Source organism: Castanea sativa, chromosome 3 (assembly GCF_040712315.1).
Source record: "Castanea sativa cultivar Marrone di Chiusa Pesio chromosome 3, ASM4071231v1".
Lineage (NCBI taxonomy): Eukaryota > Viridiplantae > Streptophyta > Magnoliopsida > Fagales > Fagaceae > Castanea > Castanea sativa.
The window spans coordinates 27,340,882-27,367,611 of NC_134015.1; the positions used below are offsets into that span (position 1 = coordinate 27,340,882).

Here is a 26,730-nt window from a genome sequence, read left to right on the forward strand (position 1 = left end):
ATGAATTACAGCTCCTTACGGTGAGGGCTTTGGTTTTAATATTTTTGTTTCTATTGCTTTAGTTTCTATTGGTCACATTTGCACATGCAATCTCTTTTTGTAATTGATTGCAAGCATAATATTGAAGGGGAAAAAGACCTGCTTTGTTGTGGTAGAAATAAGATGTTCGATGTGGGTACGTGGGTTTACAACGTTTGATAGTTGTAAACTATATTTTATACTTTTTGTATAATTTTATAGACATGACTTGAAAAGCTAAAAACCTATAAAAGTTCCTAATTATAAAAAAAAAAAATGACCAAAAAAAAAAAAAGTGTTTAATACAGAATCCAATGTTTTTTTTTTTTTTTTTATGAATTGCAAAATTTTATTGAAGGAAAAAAGCAACAAAAAAAAAACACACACACACAACATGGGGACAATTGCCAACATCAAAAGAACCAAAAAAATCTTATTTGAAGCGACCAATGTTCCTTTTAAACTAACTTATAAATTTTTTGTTGTTGAAGACAATCAAGCTCAATTAGTTATTGAAGCTTACAAATTTTTGTTGGCACTTATTATTATTATTCTAATTATCCTTATATCTAGCCCCTTAGATTAATTTTTGGGGTTAATTTCAAGACTTCAAGTGATAGCCTACCAGTAATGACATCCTTTGTGGTGTCCCATTATTTACTTAAATATTTCATATATGCAATGCTTATTTCATTTAAAAAATTTTGAATTAATATTTTGTTTTTCATTTTCCCATTTTAGTCTCTTTGAAAGTTTTGAAATTGCATAACTTATATTACAACATTTAGCTCCAGCTAAAGCACTGCACTACATAAGCTTCTCAATAGTGTTGTTTTCTATGATGAAGTCATTGGTATTTGTAATGCAAGCCTAAGTGGAGAATAAACTTTGAGATTCCATAATTATATGTACAACACATGGAACAAGAGGTTGCATTTATCTGTACAAAGTTTTGAAAAATAATGTATTAAACAGTTTTGCATAACTACTCTATAATCGTCGTAGTATGTATGTGTCAATGCCATTTTTGTTCTGAAAAGTGAGAAACTAGGAAAATCAAAGAGAAAACTCACATGGTTGATAGTGATTAAATATTCCTTGATTAATTCCTCTTGGTTGAACATGTACACTCTCTAGGAAAAAAAATATCTTGATCTCAATGTTAAGGGTTGTCTGCTAGAATTCTCTGTCATAAATTACATTTTGAAGATCTTATCAGCTATATAGATGAGACTTTTGGTTTATAAGACAAGATCCACAAAATTGTAGTTTTATATGATTATAATTAGATGACTTTACAATGCCGTGAAGGATGGATTGGTCTTATTTTACCATATAATGCAAGTAATCATGTAATTTATGAATTTAAAGGGCAATATATAGTGGGATTTTTTCATATTTTGTAATTTAAAACACAATTTTAAATAACACATATTGACTTTCAAAAAATATATATTCTATATTATATTAATTCAATAATATTCGAATAAAAAGTAATTATATCAAATTTTCCTGTGCAAAGCACAAGTCTACGACTAGTCTATATCTATATATATCTAAAAGCTGAAGTATAACATTTATTGTTGCTATACTTCAGTTGAGTCACATCAGCATCCACATCATTATCATTTTTCTTTCCGATTTTCCTATAATTTTTTAAAAACATTTACTCATTTTTTTTATAAAATATTTACACTTTCTCTAACCTTTGTTCTATGAAGTTCATTTTAGACTTGATACGTTATTTTTTCATTATATTATTTTTTTCTCTCCTTATGTGCAATGATTGACTTCTAACAAAAACTATTCTATTTATATATTTAGAAATATATTTCTTCTTAATTCCAACAATTTAAATTTTGTATGGGCCATAAGGAACAAAGGGGTCCATAATGCATTCATGTTCTCCTCATATCGTGATAAATCTGAGTAGTTAAGCGTATTGTTGTTTAATTTACCACTAGTACGTATTTTTTTCCTGAAAGCTACATACCATCGATCGTGACACCAAATGGATATTTCAAATTTCATTTGCATGATTACTTTGCTGTGTGGTGAGTTGAAATATTGTTGAGTAATGATGTACGTTAGATTGTATGTGTAGCCTCTTGACTTACAAAGAGTAAGTACTGATTTATGCTAAGTTTTTGTTACTGGTATTCTTTAGAGCTATAATGGTTGACAGGTTTAATGAGGCTCCATTAATTTATGCGAGGCTTCAATCTCACCTCAATGACAAACAATAAAACAAGACAATTCATGTTCAGCTTTCAAGTTTATTCTTTTTATATAAAAAAAAAATGCGTAGCTTTCTGGTAACTACAAATTCGTTTTGTTAACTCAACATCATAAAGTAACTTTAATTTAGTTATATGGATAGGGTTTATCATTTTTCATGTTGCAATATATATTCGATCTAACCTTTATATCATTAAATTATTAATATTTTCTCTCATTTTTTAAATTTTTAAAAATTAAACATATAATGTGTTTGTGGGGAGTGAAAATATCTTAATAGGGATATGGGCCATTGGGCCTTGCTAAGGAAGGCCGACCTACTCTTGAGTTTAGGGCTTGTTGATAGTTTAGGTCGGCCCATACGCCGAGGATCCGAGGACCTAGCTGAGGATGTTTTTCCCCTCGGACTGACATCAGAGAATCTGAGACTTCATGGTAAAGGTTAGGGAATGACACGGTCAAGACCAATGGTTAAGGGGGGTGAACCCCAGAATGTCCCAGAAGCACCGGTGTTGAAGAAATGTCAAAAATAAAGGCTGCTACCTCTACATTAAAGACCCTGCACCTACCACCCTGGCCGCATTAATGGGGAGGTGACACTTGAACAGTGGAAGGGAAACTTCTAGTTACTGTTCAAAGGCACTAAGAAAAGAAATATCTAGGTTAAGGGAGGAATTGGGGCAACACGTGTATAAAGTACTAAAAAGAAGGGTATTTAAAGGGGGATCTGGAACAGAAATAGGGACGAAACGTTTTGTAACCTAAAAAGACAGGAGACTAAGGGTGAGATATAATATAAGAACAGCTCTCGGCTTACGTCCGAGGAGGCCCAGTTACAATATTCCTTGTTGTTTTCAATTACTTGCAATCCTTAGTTTGTCATTTAATCCTCATATACTTCCAACCTGGGTTTCAAGCCCACACTCTACAAATTCTTATTGTTTAAGGCTCATTGGGCCTGAGCCCATAACTGTTCTTGGGTCCAGGTGCAATTGTGCACTTACAGTGTTAATTAAATACAAATAAATAAAAATTTCCTTATAAAATCGTACTCATTTTTTTTTTTAACATTTACACTTTCTTTAACATTTTTCATTCCTTTCACATTTCATCTTCCCACTACCATCTACTTTAATATCACTCTTCATCTTTCTCTTTATCTTCATTTATTTTGTTTCTTCTTCTTCTTCTTATCCTCCTATTATAAAATTTTCATTATCTTTTCTATCCTATATTTCTATTGATAATTTTCCCTCACAAAAAAGGTTATTTCTCTCTCAATTTTTTAGTGGATTTTTTTTTCTTGCATCTCTGCTTTAGGTTATTAATTTTTTTTGTATTTTTAAGAACTTTACTTTGAGTTGATGCAATTTAATTTTGTGTTTTGAGTTTTTTTTTCTTTTTTGTTCTCTTTGATTGTTAAATATTATCCTATTGCATTATAAATAATATAATATTATTCTATTACATAGCATGATTTGGATAATTTTATCATATAAGAATTTTATATAAGTTACATAGACAATAATAATAATAATAATAATATAATTATGAGATAACTCTAAAAAAAATTATCATTACGCCCCTTAAAAATTATCACGCCCCTTAAAAACTTGCCATGTTTACAATTAAAATTCCAACAGTTACAGTATTTCGCTAAAACGCGTCTAAAAAGTGAAAAGTGAAACCTAAAACACTACATTAGAATAAAAAGAAGAGAAAGCATCCTTAACCTTCTGCCACATTTACAGCTAAACCCAACCAAAAGCCCGATCAATACATCGTTTGAAAGCCCAATCGTTACACCTGTATAAGGGGAAAAAAAAAACATAAAAACCCAAAAAATGGTTCAGGGAGGGAGACATGTAACGCTAAATTATTGAACAGAGGGGAGAAAGAGAACGATAGAGAGAGAGAGATTCGGTCAGGCATAAAGAGTGGAGAGAGAAAATCTGAGAAGGCAGTCAGGCCTCTGCTACCATCAAATCCCGTATCCTGCACCGGTTAGTCTCTGTTTTTTGGTTCTTTAAATTTGGGTTTAAATATGATTTAGGTCTAGGTATTTAGATTGGATTGTATTGGATTGCATTCAAGTTCTGGCTTAGATTCAGTTTTGAGTAAGGAATTTGGGTTAGAATGGTTTTTAATATCAGTTATCCGTGTTAGATTTGGTTTTCTTTTGGATATTTGGGTTAAATTCGTTTTGAGTATATGTCTTCACTCTAAATAGAAATCTCTGGAGATCTTCATGTATCGATATGGTGCTAAAGAACATAGATTTATGTGTTGTCAAAAAAATAAAGCTTTGTCATTTCATTTATGATATTTTTAATTTTTTGTTGAAATATTTTCCCCTCTTTATATTTTCGTTTCCCATGTTTCTTTTCTACCATTGTTGTCAACGTTCTTGCAGTATATATTTAAAGTTTTTCATTTGCAATTGCTCTGATTTGAAAAAATAAAACCCTAGAACACATAGAATAAGAAGGTGTTTAACCCGTGACGCTCTAATTTTGCGTTTAGCCTTTTTTTTACCTCTCTCATTAAATTTTTATTTTTTTTATTTTACTGTTATCTAAAATTTCACATTAACTTATTTTACTATTATTTCATTAATTATCTAAGCTTACACCACACGTTTTTCTATTCTTCATGTCTTTTAGCAAATAAAAGACCTAAGACTAATAAAAAATTTGAAAAAAAGAGAAAGATGAATATGAGGGGTCACCACCTCTATTATACTGGTCTCCCACCAAAATCAAGATGCTGAAACCTTTACAAGTAATTTTTGTTTATTTTTTCTTTTTAAATTAGCAGCTTAAATATGACTTAGGTTTAGGTAATTTGGTTGGCTAGTTTTTGTTTTGGATATACAAATAGAAAGAATATTTGGTGCGCAATGTAAATAGATATTTTACCATGATTTAATTTTAAATCATCTATAAAGACACATGCATACACAATTGTGCACGCTATGTCTTAATGTCACACCATCGATGAGTAGAAGACTGTCAGAGAGTTGGGTATACTTGTATTTCATGGTATGAAATATGTGAACACAATAAAAATTAGTTGATTTTCATGATCCCGTTACTCTTTTGCATTTATTTTTGGATTCATGATTTAAAAAAAAAATAATAATAATCTTACCTTAAGAATGCAACAAATATGTAGTGAAACTATTAAACTAATTTTTAATACCTCAAAATGTATATGTTTCTTTACTTTAATTTAGTGTAATTTTTCTTTATAATATATGTACATTATTTTAAGCCATCTTACATTAAATATCACAAAATTATTCGTACATCACCCATACAACTTACTACTTGCAGTAAGTTCAGTCTCTGTACTTTTCCGTTGAGCTTAGCAATTAAAAAATATTATTAAACATCTGCTCCAAGGTCCATTGGTATTATGCAAGAATAGATATATATTTTGCATCTAGATTAGTCTAAACTTCCTCTTGAAATTATAGTATCAAGAGTTTAAGAATGTCGTAAAGCAAGAACATCAAGGAAATGCTTGACATATATATATATATATATATATATGCAAACGCAGAAGCAAGGGAGCAATGGCCGTGAAAAGCTTAAATCCCACTAAAGCACTTCTATCACTGATTATATTGGACCAAGAGAACTCAATTGTGTAGTTCACAACTTCCATAATGTTAGAAGGTTGGTAGGAACATCCACAAAAAAATTATTAAGACTTATTATCTTTTACACCATTCGAATCCAATCTTATTAGAAGTTAAGAAGCAATACAAGAAATAAAGATCCACGAGTTTACAAAGCACCTGGAATAGTTTTCACTACTAAATTGAAAATTTTCATCTTCAAATTATTCTATGGATTTTTCAATAAGCCAATAATCCATAAAAAAATCAATAAAAGGCTGGTTAATATATTTTCATCCATAATCAATAATTGGAGAAATAAAACTCAAAATAATTCTTTCATTCGGACCCAAAGAACTCCAACTTGTACTTCACAACTTCTATAATGTTAGGAGGCTTCACTAGAAGCATTGGTATTGCCCGCTCCATGGCTGCCGAGTTATGGAGCCTTCGATGGCGTTACTCTTGCAAAGAATCTCAACATGAAAACTTTATGTAGATTCTTCTCACCCTTACAGCGCTTTAATCTCTTACTGCAAGTACTCCTCTAGCTTTTGAAATAGCACACCTCCAACACACCTATAACAATAGAATCAATGCGTGAACCTTTTGGCAAAGGAAGGAAACATTTCTAGCAATAGCTTTGTTTTGTATTCTACTTCATGTATTTTGCTATATTTTGTTGCTGATGCTGGGTGTTTCTTATCCTAAATTTTGTATTTTTAGTTTCTTTTAATGCATTTCCTTTGCACAAAAAAAGAAGAAAAAAAACATCCACAATGATGCTTAGACTAATTATCTTTCACTGTGTTTCACACCAAGCAAATTTATCATCCATGCATATTAGAAGCTAAGAAGTAACTCAATAAATAAAAGATTTGTCTAGCTAACAAACACCTAGCGTAGTTTTCACTACCTTTTTTCTTCAAATTTTGTTAACCATTCTTTGATAAGCCTAAAAATCAATAAAAGGATAGATCATGTATTTTCATCCATCCATAACCAATGATCAAAGAAATAAAACTTACATTACAGGTGCCATCTATTGTAGGCTTATCGCTACCTTTTGACCTCAAGTAATTTGTTTAAATAATAAGTCTCCCTCTTAAATAATGATGAATTCTTTTAATCAGTCGAATCTAATGAGATCAATGAAAGCATTGCTTAATGTTGTATTTAAATTCTTTCCCATGAAACAACTCTTTTCATTCACATAATGGAAACATCTGTCTATGTCCATTTGAAGTGATCAACAGTTCAAATGATTTTACAGTGTTTCGATATAGCCATCCACAAATAGTCACCGTACATCAGTATTCCTAAATATCCTCAAAAGTCATATACCAAAATACATGTAGAAGATCCTCCAAATTAGCCCCAAAATAAGCTAAACTTACAACCAAACAAGTTATAACTATTTTCCTTTCAGCGTTTAGCTTCTAAACTAGAAAGTGAAACTTCGCTAATTATTACAACCGGGATTGTTACTGTATGATGATTGCTTTCCCATACTAAATGCGTGACAAATTCATCATGCCTCAACCATCCTATTTCAACAATGAAATTCACCAAAAATTTTTGCACAGGATTCTCACGAGTGAACTTTAGTTGAGTTGGTTCGATTTTGATATCAACATCGATAGATTTGTCTTCTACTTTGGCAGTGTAGCTATCAAATGTAGGCCCAATACATGTGAGCTCACGAGTAATGCTCTGCTTGTATGGCAAACAATCTGTTGAGACCACAACCATAATTGATGGGTAATTTAATTCTTCCGATGCTATTGGATTTAGGCCATCGGCATCATATTCATATTTCTCCTTAAGCCTCCCTTCAACTTCTAGCCCACACAAAAGCCTAACATAGTCTGTGAAACTACAGTCATAGACTAACCCTGGATCTAGAGCTTTAACAAAGTCCACAAAACCTGCTCCTTTACCAAAAATTGAAATCTCTCGCTGAGGATTAAATGCTGAAAGATAGCAAGCAAAGTAATTAAAAAAATTGCATTTTCAAAAAATTTAAGGAAAATCAAGATACGCTCAAGTTCTAGAGTTGCAGTACAATGACAAGTAGTTTAGTGTGATGTTGTATATAAGTTACAAGTGGTTTTAGTAATAGACAGATGCTATGTTTTTATTGGTAAGATACCCTCTGCTCCACTATATAAGAGACAGGCATTGTAATCTTATTCATATAATGGAAAGCATTTCTTCAAAAAAAATTCCATTGTAGATTTTTGAGCTCTCCACAGCAAAATTAGGAGGAAAAATCACTAAAAAATTCTATTACCTGTGGTCATGAAAGCGGATCTAATACAAGCTGGTGATGGCTTTAATCCCTTCTTCTCAAATTCCCGTTTGATAAGTGCTACCTTTCCAGCAACATAGGGACAGGCGAAAGAAGTTCCAGTAGAGATACTGTATTGATCGAATTTTCTAGAAGGAGTCTTAGCTGCAAAAATTTCAACTCCAGGTGCGCAAACATCGGGCTGCATAAGATTGAGATAAAATAAATAAATAAATAAATAACAAATAAACAAATCTTATTACCATTTGCAAAGTAAAAACCACTAGAAATTAATAAGGACTCAAATACCTTAAGAATCTTCAACCCAGAGGGGCCTGGCCCTCTACCTGAAAATTTAGCCACTTTGTAGGGGTCTGAGTTTTCCACCAATTTACTTTTATAAATTTTTGCCATGGGTTTAGCCTTTTTAGCAAAATTTTGGCTGTAAAAAAAAAAAAATTAAGCATTAATATATCTTTAACTTTAGTCAATTTTAAATTTAAAGATATTTATACCTTAAGTAATCACGAATTTCTTGAACCACTTCATGGGTGAACCAAACTGATGGCAGTGCTCTATTTCCCCTGCTGAATGGTGAATAGTCCTCATCTCGATACAAAACACCTGCTGCACCAAGTTTAACTGCCATCTTCTTCTGATCTTCATTATCACACAGCACAATACGTTGTTCTAAAAATTTTTTTAGGCTGCACAGATAATTAGGTCATTAGTCATTATTGAGGGATTATGAGGGATTAAAAACTATATATATATATATAAAAGTTCCTTGCATACCGATTGGATTCTAAAGGTGCCCTTTCTTCAGAGGGAAAAACAACTAAGGGAAGCAAATCAGTGTCTTTCAAGTTGATACAAGACCCCTGCATTTTGAGAATATTAGGGCAAAAAATTAAAATACGTCAAGAGTTCTAAACCAGAAGTTAAGAAGAAAGAACGAAAGAAGCAGTCAAAGCCTAAGACTTAAACGACAAATGTGTAAATACAAAGCTATTGTAAATTAGTATTTTAATTATTCTCACATATATAACACGTTTTTATTGCACGTGGCTGTAACTGATGCAGCTGATAGTTTGGGAGAGCGGGAAAGTTAATTATAGAGGCAATTATTCTGTTTCTCAATGTATATAACTGGGTTGTATATACAGGTTCATTCATTCTAATACAATACAGTGAATTTCCCACAATTCTATCTAGATAAGAAAATTGATATGGTATCAGAGCTCGACCTCTAATGGCATCAAATAGAAACACAGATCCAAATCCAAGCACAAATTTATCCTCTTTTCGTGTACTCTCACCAATGGAAGATCCTACTACTCCTTTCTTCCTACATCATGGTGAAATACCATCATGGTTAAACACCAGGAGCCATACTTGTTTCTCAGTCTCTGAACAGTGAAAACTATCCTTCGTGGGCTAGAGCAATGAAAATGGCATTGGATGCTAAAAATAAGCTTGGTTTTGTGGATGGTAGTATCACTGCATCAATGGCTACTACTCCAATTCAGGAGCAGGCTTGGTCAAGATGCAATAACATGATTTCATCTTGGATCTTGAATTCAGTTTCTCTATTTCTGCTAGTGTAATCTACAGAGACACAACCTTTGAGGTTTGGAAAGTTCTCAAAGATCGTTTTTCACAAGAAAATGGTCCATGAATTTCACAATAGCAGAAGCAGATTTCTGGTATTACACAAAGGATATTCAACAGCGACTTCACTGATCTACAAACTCTATGGGATCAATTGCTAAATTTCAACCCCATGACATGTTGCTCATGTGGTAAGTGCACTTGTAGCGTGAATGAGAAGTAACAATCTACAACAACAAGATTCTATTATGCAATTTCTGAATGGATTGAAATGAGTAAAATTTCCAAGTTAGAACTCAGATTCTCATGATGGAACCTGCACCTCCAATTGATAAAGCTTTTTCTTTGGTTATCCAAGAAGAGAGGCAAAGGTCTCTAGGCTTCAACATGAGTCCTTCAGTTGAATCTACAGCTCTTGCTGTTAAGAACCAGGGTTCTAACTATAATGGGAATCAAAGCCCTAATTTTCCTGGACATCAAAATTTTAATTCCAATGGAAAGAATTTCAAGGGAAACACAGGGAAAGGAAGGTCTACTTGCAGCCACTGTGGCAAACTTGGTCACATAATGGAGAAGTGTTACAAACTTGTATGCTATCCTTCTGGGTAGAAGCAAAAAGGAAGACCTTCCATGGCCAATCAGGTCTCTATTGAAGGAGAACAGTACCGACTGAAATTGCACAGAGCAACAGCAACAATTCGTTCAGCAACAACTGCAATTCTTTTCCTTTCAATTCAGAACAGTATCACCAATTGCTTTCTTTGCTGGATTCTCAGTTTCCAGCTCATGCTTCTACATCTGACACTTAAGATGGCATGCATTCAGTCAACTCTGCTATAAACCCCCATGCTCTTTCAGGTAATATATTTTCTTGTGATCCATTTCAAGAGAATATGTGCTTGAATATGCAACATTCCATATTTGCTGTTAAACCTACCAATAGGACTGCATTTGGTAATGAAACTTAGGTTTTGGACACTGGAGCGAAAGACCATATTATCCATTCCATTAATTTGTTTACCAAAATCACTAGCTCTACCTCTACTTTTGTTCAATTACCTAGTGGTGAAAAAGGCTATTGTTACTCACATAGGCACAATTCAAGTAACATCTAGTTTGGCTCTTGAAAATGTTCTATATGTGCCTTCTTTCACCTTCAATTTGATAACTGCTAGCAAATTGACCAAAACAATGTCTTGTTACTTTGTTTTCCTTTCAACATTTTGTTTTATACAGGACCTTACATGTTGGAAAAAGATTGGAGTAGGTAAGCTGCACAATGATCTTTACTTACTACAAGAATCAACAAATTGTAAATCCATTCTTGATGTATCTCATATTTTTCAATCAGTTTTTACTTCCCTTGTAAATTCAATTGCTGTTTCAACTACTCCAGTCGTTTATAAGCTATACTTACGGCATTTAAGACTAGGTCACGGATCAGATAATAAATTTTCTGCCTTACAATCTGTCATTCCTGATGTAACCTCATTTCACAGTAATAAAGATTGTCTTGTTTGTCCAATTGCTAAGCAAAAGAGACTTCCTTTTCCTTTCTTGAATCATATGTGTTCTCATGCTTTTGATCTTATCCATTGTGATGTTGGGGACCATTTGTCAAACCTACACAAGAAGGGTTTAGATTCTTTCTTGCTATAGTGGATGATGCCACTAGATTCACATGGTTATATCTCATGAAAACCAAATCTGAAACTAGAGCTTTCTTAAAATCTTTCATGACATGATATACACTCAAGTTAATACTAAAATCAAGGCCATAAGAACTGATAATGCTTCAGAATTCTTCATGAAAGATTTATATGCTGCACATGGCATATCTCATTCTTTTGTTGCCACTCCACAACAAAATTCAGTTGTGGAGAGGAAACACCAACGTATTTTGAGTATAGCTAGAGCACTCAAATTTCAGTCCAATGTACCTTTGTCTTTATGGGGTGTGTACTCACTGCAGTGTATATCACTAATAGACTCCCTTCTCCACTTTTGCAAAACAAAAATCCTTTTGGGAAACTATACAATCAAATTCCGACCTATGACCATCTCAAAGTCTTTGGATGATTTTGTTTTGCATCAACCTTAGCTCATGACAGATCTAAATTTGCTCCTAGATCTAATCCTTGTACTTACATAGGATATCCCTTTGGTGTTAAAGGCTATAAACTTTTAGATCTTACTACAAGAAAAAATTTGGTTTCTAGAGATGTACTCTTTCATGAAACTACCTTTCCTTTCATTTCATCTCCTTATTTTTCTCCCTCACATCCTTCTATTCCTTTACCTCATCTTTTCCCTCTCATTACTCATTCTTCCAACATAGATCCTTTCCTGCTTCATGAACGTATTTCAGATCCTGTTTTGGTTCCAGAATTTCCTTTTTCTGATACTGCAGAAACCAGACCAGTTATGGTTCCTGATTCTGCAGTACATCAAGGGCAGTCCAGGACAAGGCATTTTTCTTTCGTCAAATTCAGATTTACAGAGGGTTTCACATATACTGATTGGGCAGCTTGTCTAGATACAAGGTCTACAACTGGGTAATTTTCTTGGGACAGATCTTCTCACAAAGGCATTAAATTCTCAACAAATTTCTTCTTTACTTTCCAAGATGAGTATTGTAAATATTCACCATTCTAATTCTCATCTTGAGGAGTGTCAGAGTTCTAAACCAGAAGTTAAGGAGAAAGAACGAAAGAAGCAGTCAAAGCCTAAGACTTAAACCACAGATGTGTAAATTCAAAGCTATTGTAGTTTAGTGTTTTAATTATTCCACATGCAAAACACGTGTAAGTTAGTTATAGAGGCAATGTATATAACAGGGTTGTATGTACAGGTTCATTCATCATAAACAATACAGTGAATTTCCCACAATTCTGTCTAGATAAGAAAATTGATAAAGAAATAAAATAAAAAATAAAAAAACAAAGAAAGAGTAAGTTTTTGTTTCAGCAAAGTGGAAAGCATATATGTGGACACAATTTTAACTATCATAACATGGTGATATAAAAAATAAAAAAAAATAAAAAACTGTCATATCATGTACCTACTAATATTTTGGAGTAAGCAATTACCTTAAACAACCTCCTGCCTATAAGAACAGAAGTTGTAAATTTTTTATCTGATTCAGAGGCACCAATTGTCAATATCCAAGGTGGAGTATTTAAAACTGTGCTATGCATGGGACCAGTATTGCCCGCAGCAGCTACTGTCAAAATGTTAGACTTCATGGCCATATAGGATCCCACCGCAATTGCATTTTCAAGAAGATAAGATTCATCAAGAGATAATGATATAGAGATTACGTCCACTTCTTTCGCAATCGCAGCCTTAAAAGCATCAATAAGGTCTTCAAACTCAGTATGACCATCACTACCATCAGCCATTTCTTCAGCATGTAACCATGAAGCTTTATACACATTGATATCTGCTCCAGGAGCTGAGCCTGTAACGGTTACTGGATAAGTATTAAACACCTTTGTTTTAGTACTTATACCCGCTGCCACTGAGGCACATTTGGTACCATGACCCATCACGTCAAATACTGATGTATCTCTTTTATCGTGATTGTGATGTCCAAGCTTACAAAAATGCCTAGCATCTTTAATTATGCTGCATAAGATTAAATGAAATTAGCATCTGATTCAAATTGTCAACATAAAAACAAATTAATTAATATTAAATCTTACGTATCTTGCTGCGATATAGTATTCCAGTCAATCCCTCCTTCAGTATCTTTTCCTTTGATTAAAAACACTGAAAACTTTAGATTAATTCCGGAGTCTATTACAGCAATTTTGATATTGTTGATCTGTTGGACAAGTCAAAAGAAGAACAAAGAATGAAGAATAAAAAAAGTATGCATAATGATTAAATAAAGTTGTAATTACAAAACTTTAAACAAGCCCAAATATGACACGCCCTCCAACAAAAGTTTGGAAAGGGAAGAAAAATAAATTGGCAAAACAAAACTAAACTGGATTTATGTTTGCAATACGTAATAGGGCGGAACATGCATGTGATATAAATAAGACCTAAGTCTAAGCTAGGTCCATATCTAAATATTTCAAGGGATATAAGTACCAATAGAGGTATAAGAGCATTCTCATCAGGTGTGCCAAATGCCAAACACACCAAACATAAAAAACAAAGCATAATGAGGTGTGTCAAATATCTCAAAATTTTAAGACATGCTATAGTACAATTCTAAAGATAGAACGGTATGGATTGAAATGCTAAAAAAAATATAATTTTTTATTCTTTTTCTCTTTCTTCCTTTATGACTCTCTCTCTTTCTTTTTCTTTTTCTTCTTTCTTTCACCACCACTCTTTCATCTTTGTCACTTTCTTTTCCCATTTTCTTCTTCCTTTTTTCTCCTTCTTTCTCCAAAAGCTTCACCTCTCTGTTTTTTCTTTTTTTCCTTTTTTTCTATCACTTTCTCTGCACCTCTCTCTCTCTCTTTCTTCTTTTTTCTTCGCCTAGACCTTTGCCATTGAGATCGGCCGTTGCCGTGGAGTTTGGCCTCACGATCGCATGTAAGTTTGGGCGTTTTTTTTTTGGTTGTGGGTTTCAAGTGATTGTGGAGTTGTTTTTTGGGTTGTTGTGGATTTTTTTTTCTTTTTCTAGTTGTGTGTGTTTTTTTATTTTATTTTATATAAGGTGTTGTTGGTGGATGTGGGTTTGTGTCGGTGGTGGCTGTCGGTGTTGTTGTGGCAATGGTTGTTGGTGGTCATTGTTGCAGCAGTGGTGGTTGTGGGTTTGTTTGATTTTGGATGAGTTTTGAGGTTTGTGAATGTGGTGGGTTGTTGTGGGTTTTTTTTTCTAGTTTTTTTTTCTCTAAAGGTGGCGTTGATGGATGCGGGTTTGTGCCGGTGGTGGTTGTCTTGTTGTGGCAGTGGTTGTTGGTGTTATTGCGGTAATGGTGATTGTGCCGTTGTTGATGATGATGATGATGGAAGTAGGGAGGAGTTAATATATTATTTTAATGCATAGAATTGAAGGATAAAATATCTGATGAATGGAATATTGTAAAATGATGTAGTAAAATAATAAAGTAGGCTTTTGACGTGTTAAAATGACATTTTTTATGAAACAGCTGATGTAAATGCTCTAAGTACTGGCTTTCCAGGGAAATATTTGGCATAGCTAGGCTAGATAGCGTGGCATGCATTACCCCATGTCGGCATAGGTCGATTGGGTGGGTCACTGAGGCATAGGTCTCGATAGTGGTGCCATAGTATACTAAAGAGACCAAGTTTTCAGCAAAGGATACATGGCATGCATATTATCCTCGTTAAAAAGTAAACTTGGATGGTAGTCCTACTAGTCGGAAAGGGTTATGAGAGGCATAGGCCTTGATGATTAATCCGGAAAACTTGGTTTATCTTGAGGCATAGGTCTTAATGTTGGATACCATAGAAGTCCCGCGTTTACAGAATGGTTAATATGACTAAGATCCAAAGAGTTCTCCAAACAGTTCTACAATATGGTTTCTAATTCATGAGTTTTACAGTTTATGTACAGTTATGAGATAAGAGATATGCACAGGCATTTTACAGAATGAAAGTTATGATTCCCATGAAAAGTTTATGAAGCCTCAGTTATATGTTAATATGTTATGCTTTCAAAACTCATGATAACAAGTTATTGTTTTATGAAATAAGTTCCTCAAAGGAGGTAGTACAGTATATTATGAAGCATGTGATAAATAGTTATGTTTCAAGAAATAGATTTATAAATGGATTTCGCTTCCTAAAAGTTATATATGTTTATGCAAATCCAGGAAATCATTTTTGCATGAAATCGTTTACAAGCAAGGCTTATCCACATGTGATGGTGGAATTATAACATGATTAAAGAAAGGATATTCTCTTTGGAAGCCAAAGGCTAAGACAAAGCCCAAGAATAAGTTTCCATGGTAGTTAATTAAGTTTTTATATTTTGTTTGGTTATTTTTGAGTCAAGGTATTTTAGTAATTTACTAATTTTACAATTGTTGGGCATGGGCCATGAGTTTTATTAATTAGTCTTATTTACTTATGAGTCTCTATGTATGGGCTTTGATTTAATTTATTAGGTTTAAATAGTAGTCTCAGTACTACTAATACAAGTAAGAGTCTTTATATATATATTATGCTCAATCTATTCAAGGAATAGAATGAGTTGATTAATAAAATTGAGTGTTTTAAGCAATAGACACGTTAGCCTTTTTTGTCTCTTTCTCCTTCTCTCTTCTCTTTGTTTTCTCTTTTTTCTTTCTAAAATTAGTGTTCACAGATTCTGTTCACACAATCCCTAAAAAACCCTAACTTCTCTCTAATTCTTCTTATTTCCTAACCATAAACCCACCACAACTAAACATTAGACAAATCCTAATTTGTTCTACATGAACATGACAAAATATTTTACTTATCATGCATTCCATGCATGTTGTATAAGAATATGTGTGACATAAGGATATACAATTACTAATAGTTATACTAGAAACTAAAATCATTAGTTGTTTAATTTGAGATCAACGGTAAAGTTAAAATAAATAAATAAAAGAACAAAAAAGATCAAAAAATTAAATGTAAACAAGAATAAAGAAACCATGCATCATGATTACATATAAAGATGTAATTAGAAAACTTCTAAAAAAGCCAAACTTTGGAAAGAGAAGAAAGATAAATGGACTAAAACAATACTGAACCAGAATTACGTGTGCGATAGGGGATGGGGTGGAGCATAAAAAGGACCAATAATTAAGTTTGTACATTACCTGCTCTTTCTCAGACATCGTGAAGATGTGGCATGGATCTTCTTTAATGCTTTGGAACTCTTACTAGTATAAGGCTATAACTGTTTTCAAACCGAAAATTGGATAAATTCTGATATTTACTCCCATGTCCAAGATATAATTACAGATAAATGTATTAACCATAAAGTTGCAATTGGACAATTAAATTTATAGCCAATTTCAATTTAAAAAAGAAAAAGAAAAAAAGATATACATGCTTTTTTTTCATAGATGTGGTTTGAAGCTTTGATACTTCGATAACTTGAAGATGTGAAAGTTAGTATCATGTTGTGTGCAGCACAGATTAATTATAAAAAAAAATATAAGTAAACTAATCAAGAAAACTATTTCAATAATATATAGCAGAAATTGAATAATAGAATAAATAATGAAAATAAAAGAACACCGGTTGAAGCGAAAAGCGCATTGTATTCCGCATCCACCACTCCAGTCCACAATAGATGAGGGAACCTTCATCAGTTCATCTAGATGTGAGTACCAATAAAAACTACTCTCACCGGTTCCACAAAACAAAGGAAAGAAAGCAACAGAATATAGACAAGACTACGTACTTGAAGAGTGGAGAGCCTTCAGTGAAGGTGGCGGTGGAAGCCTTCAGTCCGGTTCTGCGATCCTCTCCAACTTTGTACAAAAAGCTATGTTCCCTAATGAAGTGGGAAAAAGAGTGTCCAAAATGCTGTTTTTTTCTGACGATGTAATAACCAAATCTTAGGCGCCAAGATTTGTGTAAATGGGCTCTGTGGTCTGAATTTCATGTGCTTTACTTTTTGGTAGCTTTCTAGCTAGGGAGAGGCCCTTCAACCTTTTTGTATGTATATATTTTTTATAACAACATTTTTGTATTATGTTTCTTTCTTTGGTTTTTTATTTTTTATTTTTTTTTAATTTTATCTTTGATGAGCTTCTTTCTTTGGTTGTTATATCATATAGATTAGGCCTTATTTATTAGACCCCACTTATAATTTCAAGTAGAGAATGGATCAATCATCTATTTCAAACATGACAACTCGCATCCTGCGAGTCTTCATCACTAGAAGGGTGAATTTTTGGTTTATATGTGTATGTATTATTCTCATAAATAAATAAAAATAGAAAGAAAAATTTTCCTATTTTATCATCGTTACTTAAAGTTCAAAAATAGAAAAAGAAAGAATTTTATTTAATTGAAGGGAAAAAAATATAGTGAAGTGTTATATCCACAATATTTTCATAACACTTTCACAATAAATCTTAAGTGGTAGGTTGTTATTAATTCTAATTTGAACTCATAACTAAAATTGTTTTTTTTTTTACCAACCAATAAAAGTAAGTAAGATTTGTTGTGAAAGTAGGGTTGTTTGTGATGTGGTTTTGGACTATTTTTAGCACCTCAATTTGCGGTGCAATTTGGCCAAAACTATTACCGCATTGCATCTTAGTTTTGTAGTCATATGTGCGGTTTGGTGCAGTACACAAGATGAAGTTTGGTCAGTTTTGTGTTGGTTTATTTTTCAAATTATCATGAATAATATTATTAGTTTACTATTAATAACCATGACGATATGACAATAAGTTTAAAAAATATATAACATATGTAACAAAAAAAGTAATACAGATATATATAATAAAAAATCCATGGCAAATTGAAAGTAAACTAAAAGTACCCAAATGTATACAAAAGGAAAAAAATTAATTCATGACAATAAACCATACACAATTATACATGTTAAACAAATATAACATATAACACAAAAATACTTGAAACTACTAGTTTCAAGTTTCAATAATTACAATTATATTGGAATAAGTCTAAACAAGCATGGAGTAAATTACTAACCCAAAACATGTATTAAATTACAAACCCAACAAAAAAATTATTTAATAAATATGAATGTAACAAAAAAGGTCCATCCATCCAATACTATGATGAGTGGGTGAGACTTGAGAGAGATTAAGAGTGAAAGGCTATTGGGAGAGAAGAGTGAGAGTGTGAGATGGAAAAGTGAATGAGGTTTAGAACTTTTGATTTTGTTTTTAACCAAAATGAAGTTGTTTTTAAACGTGAAATTGGAATGCATTAAAACTGCACATTTCACCAGTTTAGTGCAATGCAATGCAATTACTCCATTTTGCAAGCGGTTTTGGTTGATTTGGTTGCGATCATGCAGTTTGGTGAACACACCTATGTAAAAGTGTTAAAGACATAGTATTTGTTACATATATGTATATTTAATCTCACATGGGAGGACAAAAGGGTAATTTCACACCCCAAGTGTAGCATTTTAATTCTAACCGTTACTTTATATTTGCAAAGACTTGTTTCTTTTCCGGCCCAATTAAGGTGGTAGCCTCGAGTACTTGTCAATAATTGATGGGGGGTGCCTCCATTGCTTCGAACTTCTAAGATTACTTTCCTAGTAGCACAGGAGGTGTTTTGACCAAAACAAAAAATAGGGTTTTTATGTTTGTGGGTTATTTGATCAAGTCTGAATTTGGTAAGGATGTGGTATAAAACTCTTGGTTTATACCTTCCAATACCAACAACCAAAAGTTACATCCAAGCTACTCCATGGCCTCAGCTTTGGCAGCTAGCAGCCCATCCCGCCATCTTCATCTGCAGTAAGTTCTTCAATTGTATCAAGACCACATGGCTTGCCAAGAATACAAAAGTTGAGTCTGAGATTAGAAAGCTTCATTGATACCAATTTCCTAGTAAATAAAAGAACACCTTGACCATCCCTGCCAAGAACCCTTTAAACCCATTGGCCATTTCTCTTGTGAAGAATACAAAAGAAATTTTTATGAAACAAACCCATTAAAAAACATTCACACAATAGCTAACTTTACCACTCTTTATTGCAAATTGGAAAATAAAAACTCACACTTTAAAATAGGCATATAGAAAATAACGAGAAAGGCTATGAGGATGAAGAAAGAGACAAGCCACAATTAGAGATCAGCCATGTTCCTCCGCTCCTCCTCCTCCACCTCTTTCTCCTTGTGCTCCATTCAATCAAATAAAATCAAAGATCTGGTGCCTCTCCTCAATCACCATCATGGCCATAATGGTCTCAATGCGACCCAAAAACTCGACATCGACGAAGATGATCGGATGGGCTGCTGCTGGTTGGATCAGAGAGGCCTTAGAGGACTGTCTAGATTTGAGTTTGCATTGCTAAGTTTTGATTTTCTGATTAATGTGAGGATTGATTGTGTTTGGCACACTCTATTTAATTATTTGTGAAACAATGATAGGCATATTGTGATTGAAAGATATAAAACAAGGATTTTACACATCCTTATTTAATTTCATCTCTATTTGATTGTGCTTGAATTGAATTCCTTAAAAAAAATTAAATTGTTTAATTAGGGGTTTGTATTTGATTATGGTTAAGTATGAATTCTTAAAAAAAATTTAAATTGTTTAATTGGGGTTTGTTAATTAATGTTGCAGCTTTTCATGCACATATTGGGGTTTATTAACTGCATTTTGTGCTCCTTATAATAGCAAGTACACTCTTATAGTCAATCTTTTACCCTTAAAAAAAATGATAAATAATAATAGCAAGTACACACGTTTCCTATTTGTGTTATACTGTCCTAAGGAAATTTAGTTATCTCAACTTTTAAAGTTAAATAATTCATTTACACCAAAAACTAATAGGTATCACAATAAAAACTAATCATTATAGAGCAATCGTCATAAGTTTGAAATACTATCCCATCTATCAAATAAATAAATAAATAAATTTATACATGAGAAAATTCATTTTTTGTTATCATCCTAGTGAAAAATAGTTAAATAAACAAAATGCATTGTACAATTTTTTGAAATAACAAAATTTAGAGAAATGTCATATTCACAAAATTTTCACAACACTTTTACAATAAATCCTAAGCGGCAAGTTGTTACTAGTTATTGCGGATAGGTAAAAAAGTAATTAACGTGGTGAATTAAAATCAAAATTAAAATTAATAACAACTTACCATATATGATTTGTTGTGAAAATGTTGTGGAGGTAGAATTTCTCCAAAATTTGACTCCAAACATGTTTGGAGCCTTAGCTCTAACCACCTATTGAGGTCTAAAAAATCACAATGTTGCACCAAGACCCAAAATAACACAAAGGGTTGAAATCTAGGAAAATAAAATATTTAGGCCTTTAATAAAGAAAAGGGGGGAGAGGCCCATACCCATCAAGGGTCATAAGGAGGAACCCAAATCTATGAATGGGCAAGTTTTGAACCTCATGAAACAAAGGGAAGGAAGAAGCCCAGCCCTCAAAGGTCAGAAAAATCGTTAGGAGCCCAGGAAGAGGACTGGGCCAGGATACCTAGGGATTCCCAGGGGCCCGAGATCCTCGGGACATGCAGCAAGGCCAAAATGGGAGTAAGACAAGTCAAGGGGGTATGCCAAGAAGAACAAAGAACAAGAACAGATATGTCCTTATCAGCCGTCCAATGATGCAGAAAAGGGATCAGAAGGCTTGGGGAACCAACAGCTCATGAGCAAGGGTCTCGTACCTCAGGGAACCCAAGAAGAAGAACCATGAAGGAAGGTGGCTGAGGATCTTTAAGCTTGGCAGGAAGCAATCAGCCCACTTGGGAAAATGACAAAGGGGAAGGCAGCCAAAAGATGAGTCTGAAAAGTGGAGTCTAGAAGCCTTGGAAAAAGAAATACCAAAAGTCAGCCCTTTAGGACCCCTCCCCCCCTCGGCCCCTAGAACAGGAAAGTCAGCTGGGGCCTTATGAAGAGAAAGCCTCAAAAGATGAAAATAATGAAGGATGAGGAAGGAACCAGTTACCAATGATGCTGACACAACATTGATTCTGGTACCTAGAGGAACAAATAGAGGGAATATGTGGTACACTAGAAACCCTAGGATGACACTATAAAAGGAGGGGTAGCCAACAGTGAAAGACATTCAACAACGGTGAATTAGAGTAAAAAATCCTTGAGAAAGCTCTGTTAGAATTCAAAAAAAGAGAAAAGAAAGGGAAAACATCGTCCCAGATCCTCAAACAGCCACTAGAGAACACACTTGAATTCAAAGGGATTCAAACTTTGCAAGTCTTAGATGTTTAAAGAGCTATCTAAGTCTATAATTTTTGAACTTATTTGGACCTTGTAACACGTCCTTGTGAGCATAATGTATTACATAATTAAGAAAATCATGGAGTATTTTACATTATTTTAAGGATCCCTAACATTTTATTTTACTTTTCTCCCTTATTATTTCGTTCTTTGCTGTTTCTTGCTATTCAATGCACATATTTCCTGTATGTTAGCATGTATGTGTTGTAGGATCCGTACTCTGTGCACCACTTGGTTCGAAATCAGCACAATTTAGCTGCAATGAACCAAGCCTAGTCCCTTAAAACAATAAGCATTGGGCCCAGACCAAGGAACAGCAAAGGTGTTAATGTGCCACCTGCGGCATCTGAGCCCGTGGGAGAAAATGAGGTAGCTTCTAGGCAGAGGAATGAAGCACCTCTAGCGGAGCAGGAGGTCGTTTCAGGACAGAGGCGTGTGGTGTAAGAGCTAGATCCCATGACTCGGATGGCAGAAATGATGAAAGATTTGCAATAGAAGATCTGCCTCCTCAAAAAAGGAAGGACCCAAGAAATCAGGGATAACGCCCCTCTTGTAGTCAACCAAGAGAGAGTCCAACCAGAAGGATGGTCAGAAATAGGAGGGGGAGCTAATCCCTAGTATCTCACATTAGCAGATTTCAATGCCCTTTTGGAACAAGAAAGGGAAAAGCTCTCGGGGGATCCCCAAGCAATTTTCTCAGGATCCCCCATTTCCACCAGAACTCCTTGGCAAGCCTTATCCCAAGGATATGAATCCCCACAGTTCTACCCTTTTGATGGAAGGAACGGAAGTGCTATGGAACATGTGAGTAGGTACATTCACACCATGGGTCCTTATGTGGGAGACAAGGAGATGTGTCTAAGAGAGTTTGCTAAGTCCCTGGTGGATAGAGCATACACATGGTACACCACCTTGAGACCTTGGTCCATAAAGACCTAGGACAAGATGATTGAGAGCTTTTGTACAAAGTACTATCTAGGTGAAGACAAGGTCACCTTTCAAAGCCTGCAAATGGTAAGGCAAAGGCCTAAAGAGGATCCTGTCCAGTTCATCAAAAGATTTGAAGACGTTTCTCTGGACTGTTATGGAGATCACGAAGAAAATGAGCTCGTGGAGACTTGCATATCCAACATGCTTTTTAACTATAGGCTTAATCTCGAAAATCTGTGCATAACCCAATTTGTTGACTTACTACAGATAACTAGGAGGATAGCATTAACCATGAAAACAAAGAGAGTACCCGTATCCTAGGCCATGACAACTTTAGTAAGAGAAAAGAGGAAGAGTTCTAAAGGAAAAATGACCAAGGAACTACTTGTGATCCCGTGTACTGTGAAAGAATTGAATCATGTTTTGGATAAATGGATTGGAGACGGAGTTGTTAGGCCATTCATCGTATCCAGGCCACCTATCGAGGAAGAAAGAAAGAATCCCTTGTTTTGTAGGATTCATCATTATGTTAAGAACTCTACTAAGGATTGTTGGACCCTCCGTAGGCTTTTTCACAAAAAGCTTAGGGAAGGGACCTTAGAGCTTACTCAATGGGAACCTGAGGTGCAATGGAATCCTTTACCCAATCACAAAGGGAAAGGAGTGGTGGTTGTTGTAATCCATAGGAACCCGGCAGAAGCAGAAGAGTCTGAAGGATCCTTCCATCCAAGCATAATTAGGACCTTTCAGAAAAACTCCAAGTTCAGATCATTATTCAATCAGCTGGGGTTTAGGCTATAGGCAAGAAGGATCGCCACAAAGTCCCTCATGAGTATAGCTGCAGACTCAGGGGTGGAATGTTTTACAGCGGAATCCTATGCTATTCGAGCTTACTTGGAAACTACTAATGCAATAACCTTTATAGACGAGGACATGGAAGTTGAACATCCAAACCATTGCAGACCCCTTTATTTAATGGCCACCATAAACGGTGTCCAAATTAGAAGAACACTAGTGGACACAGGGGCATCACTTAACTTTATAGCCCTAAGTACACTGGAAGTCGTGGGCTTGACTAGTAGGAGGATCCTGGGGGCTCCTATAGAGATAACAGGATTTAGAGGAGCAGCAGAATCAACTAAGGGTTATGTGCAGCTGGCCTTAAGGGTAGGCCCAAAGTAGCCAGATTCCATGTGATTAACTCAGAAGTTTCTTATCATGTTCTGTTGGGACGCCCCGAGCTCCATAAGCATCGCTTCATCCCCTCCACGTACCATCAATGTGTTAAAGGGAGATTGAATAGGAGGCCCATAAGAATCCCTACCAATCTAAACTCTTTCAGCCAAGGGGAAGTGAACTTTGTAGAAAAAATGTTTTATGACGAGTTAGAACTAGATGATGAGAGTCCCATGCCAAAAACCCCAAGGGAACCTGTCCTAGAAGAAGAAGAAGGGGGTACCCATGACCTAAGAAACCTCCTGAACAGAAAAAGGTAAAAGAAGGAGACTAGCTCCTCAGGACCCTAGGAATGCGTCTTAGTATGGAAGCCCTGAGGGAGGCTAATATATCGTCTATGAAGGTACACGGGGCCTGAATGCGTTGTGCAGGAGGGTCCCGGACCGCCAGAATGTATGATGGTTCAAAAAGAAATCCTAGAGGACCTAAAAAGGGAAGCATAAATCCAGCCCGAAGAAGAATTGGAAAAAGTAAACTTGGAGGCTGGTTTAGGATCCTCGAAGCCTGTTTTCATTAGAAGTCAGTTGACAACACAAGAAAAGGAACAATTTGTAGCATTACTCAGGAGGTATGTAGACGTATTCGCATGGACATATGATGAGATGCCTAGCTTGGATCCAGGACTGGTAGTCTATTCTCTCAATGTAGACCTGGGAGTCAAGCCAGTAGTTCAACCAGTTAGGGTCTTTCACACTAACATAGAGGCTCAAATAACCCAGGAAGTCAGAAAGCTACTAGCAACTAGGTTTATCAAGCCAATCCAGCACCCCAAATGGCTCTCCAACATAGTACCCATAAAGAAAAAGAATGGTCAAATCCAGTGTTGTGTGGATTTTTGTAATTTGAACAAGGCATGTCCAAAAGATGAGTTCCCCCTGCCTAATATTAATCTCATTGTGGATTTAGCTGCAGGAAGCTCCATGTTTTTGTTTATGGATGGATATAGTGGGTATAACCAAATTCGAATGGCTACCAAAGATGCAGAGAAGACAGCATTAAGGACGCCAATTGAAAATTTTATTACACTATGATGCCTTTCAACCTTAAAAATGCAGGTGCCACATACCAGTGAACCATGACAGTCATCTTTCATGACATGATGCATAGGAAAATGGAAGATTATATGGATGATATCGTGGTGAAGTCAAATACTAGAATAGGACACTTCCAGGTACTTGAACGAGTTTTTGAAACGTGCAGGAAGCACCAATTGCGCATGAATCGCATGAAATGTGCCTTTGGAGTGTCTGCTGAAAAATTTCTTGGGTTCCTAGTACATCACAGGGGTAAAAGCATGGATCCAACTAAGGCCACGGCCATTGCAATAGTGAAAAGGCCTATGACAGTTAAAAAGCTCAAAAGTTTCTTAGGAAGGGTCTCCTATATCAAGAAATTCATGCCTACATCGGCTTCGGTCACAAGTGGATTATCCAAACTGTTGAAAAAGGGAGATGAATTCACTTGGGGAACTGAGCAACAAGAAGCCTTTCAGAAAACTCAGCAGATCATGAATCATCTGCCAACCCAGCAAGCACTAGTACGTGGGCAACCTCTATTGCTTTATTTAGCATCAAATTCCCAGGCCATAGGAGCCTTGTTAGCACAGGAAGATGACAAAGGGAATGAGCAACCTATTTATTATGTGAGCAAGACACTGAAGGATACAGAAACCCGGTACTCCAAGATAGAAAGTGCATGTCTAGTAGTCATTTACGCATCCCAAAGGCTGAAGCGGTACTTCTCAGCACATCAGATCCTTCTAGTGACCAAGTCTCACCCTATAAAAGCACTCCTCCTTCAGCCTCTCTTAATGGGAAGAATAGCACAATGACTGGTCTCGCTCTCTCAATATGACATTGGTCTGAGGACCCCCAAGGCTGTCAAAAGCCAAGTCATAAAGACCTGCTGGCTCAGTTCCTAAGGGAAGAAGAATGTTCACTAAGCGAGGAGATCCTAGGAGAAGTGGCAGCAGCAGAGCTCCCAAGAAAGAAGTGGATCATGAGGTTTGATGGGTCAGCAACAATAACTTCAAATGGCTTTGGAATTGTGCTAAGTTGCGAGGATGGGGATACCATGCCTTTATCCTTTAAGCTCGAGTTTCGATGTTCAAATAATGCTGTTAAGTACGAGACGTACCTGACTAGACTGACCATAGTGCTCAACATAGGAGTAAAACACATGAGGGTTTTGGGAGACTCCAACCTCGTAGTCTCCCAAGTGAAGGGTGACTTCGCACTAAAAGAATAGAGCTTGACAACTTATAGAACTTGTGCGTAGAAGGTGGAGCAGAAATTCTAGACCTTCAGTGTGGAGTATGCCCAAAGGAGTGAAAATAAGTTTGCTGACGCATTAGCCACTTTGGGATCCCAGATGTCATTTGAAAAAAAAAGAGTACTTTGATAAGTGTAAGTAAGCATGAAAGTTCCATCATAGGGATCCTCAAAAAAATGTTCCCTGAAGAACCAGAATAGAAAGATTGGCGAGATGAAGTAAAAGGGAAGATAGGAAAGTTGGGACATGAAGGAAGCATCAAAGAATTGAAATATTACACCTTGATAGAAGAAGAGTTGTACAAGAGGCTGCCTGGAGGGATTTTGTCCAGATGTTTCAATAAGAAAAAAGGGAAGCTGAGATTAGGGGAACTGCACAGCTAGGTTTGTGGGATCGCAGAGAAAATTAGCCTATACAAAAGGATGTAGCACATGGGGTACTACTGGCCAAATATGAATGAAGATGCTGCAATTGTACAGGAGGAATGTCAAAAGTGCTAGCTTTTGGTGGACAAGGAAGAAATTTATGTTGTATTTGTAACAGAAGATTGAAGGACCCCATTCATGGAATATTTGACTCAAGGGATCCTGCCAACTGACTGGACATTGGCCCACCGGCTCAGGAA

The 26,730-nt window shown here is 35.1% G+C and overlaps 1 protein-coding gene across 2 annotated transcripts; it reads right to left on the reverse strand.

The window, feature by feature from the left end:
- Nucleotides 1-4,133: 4,133 nt before the first annotated feature.
- Nucleotides 4,134-17,299, reverse strand: LOC142626836 (subtilisin-like protease SBT4.4). Of its 2 annotated transcripts, none has more exons than XM_075800545.1 (9): nt 17,146-17,299; nt 16,556-17,044; nt 13,484-13,605; nt 12,869-13,406; nt 8,964-9,049; nt 8,684-8,875; nt 8,478-8,610; nt 8,172-8,370; nt 4,134-6,457 (listed from the first exon to the last, which is right to left on the reverse strand). In XM_075800545.1, the coding sequence occupies exons 2-9, from the start codon at nt 16,571-16,573 to the stop codon at nt 6,426-6,428; spliced, it is 1,320 nt and encodes a 439-aa protein (XP_075656660.1). In that variant the 5' UTR covers nt 16,574-17,044; nt 17,146-17,299; the 3' UTR covers nt 4,134-6,425. The 2 variants fall into 2 exon arrangements, with proteins under 2 accessions (XP_075656660.1, XP_075656659.1); XM_075800544.1 differs by having other exon boundaries at nt 4,134-7,851.
- Between the last annotated feature and the right edge of the window lie 9,431 nt (nt 17,300-26,730).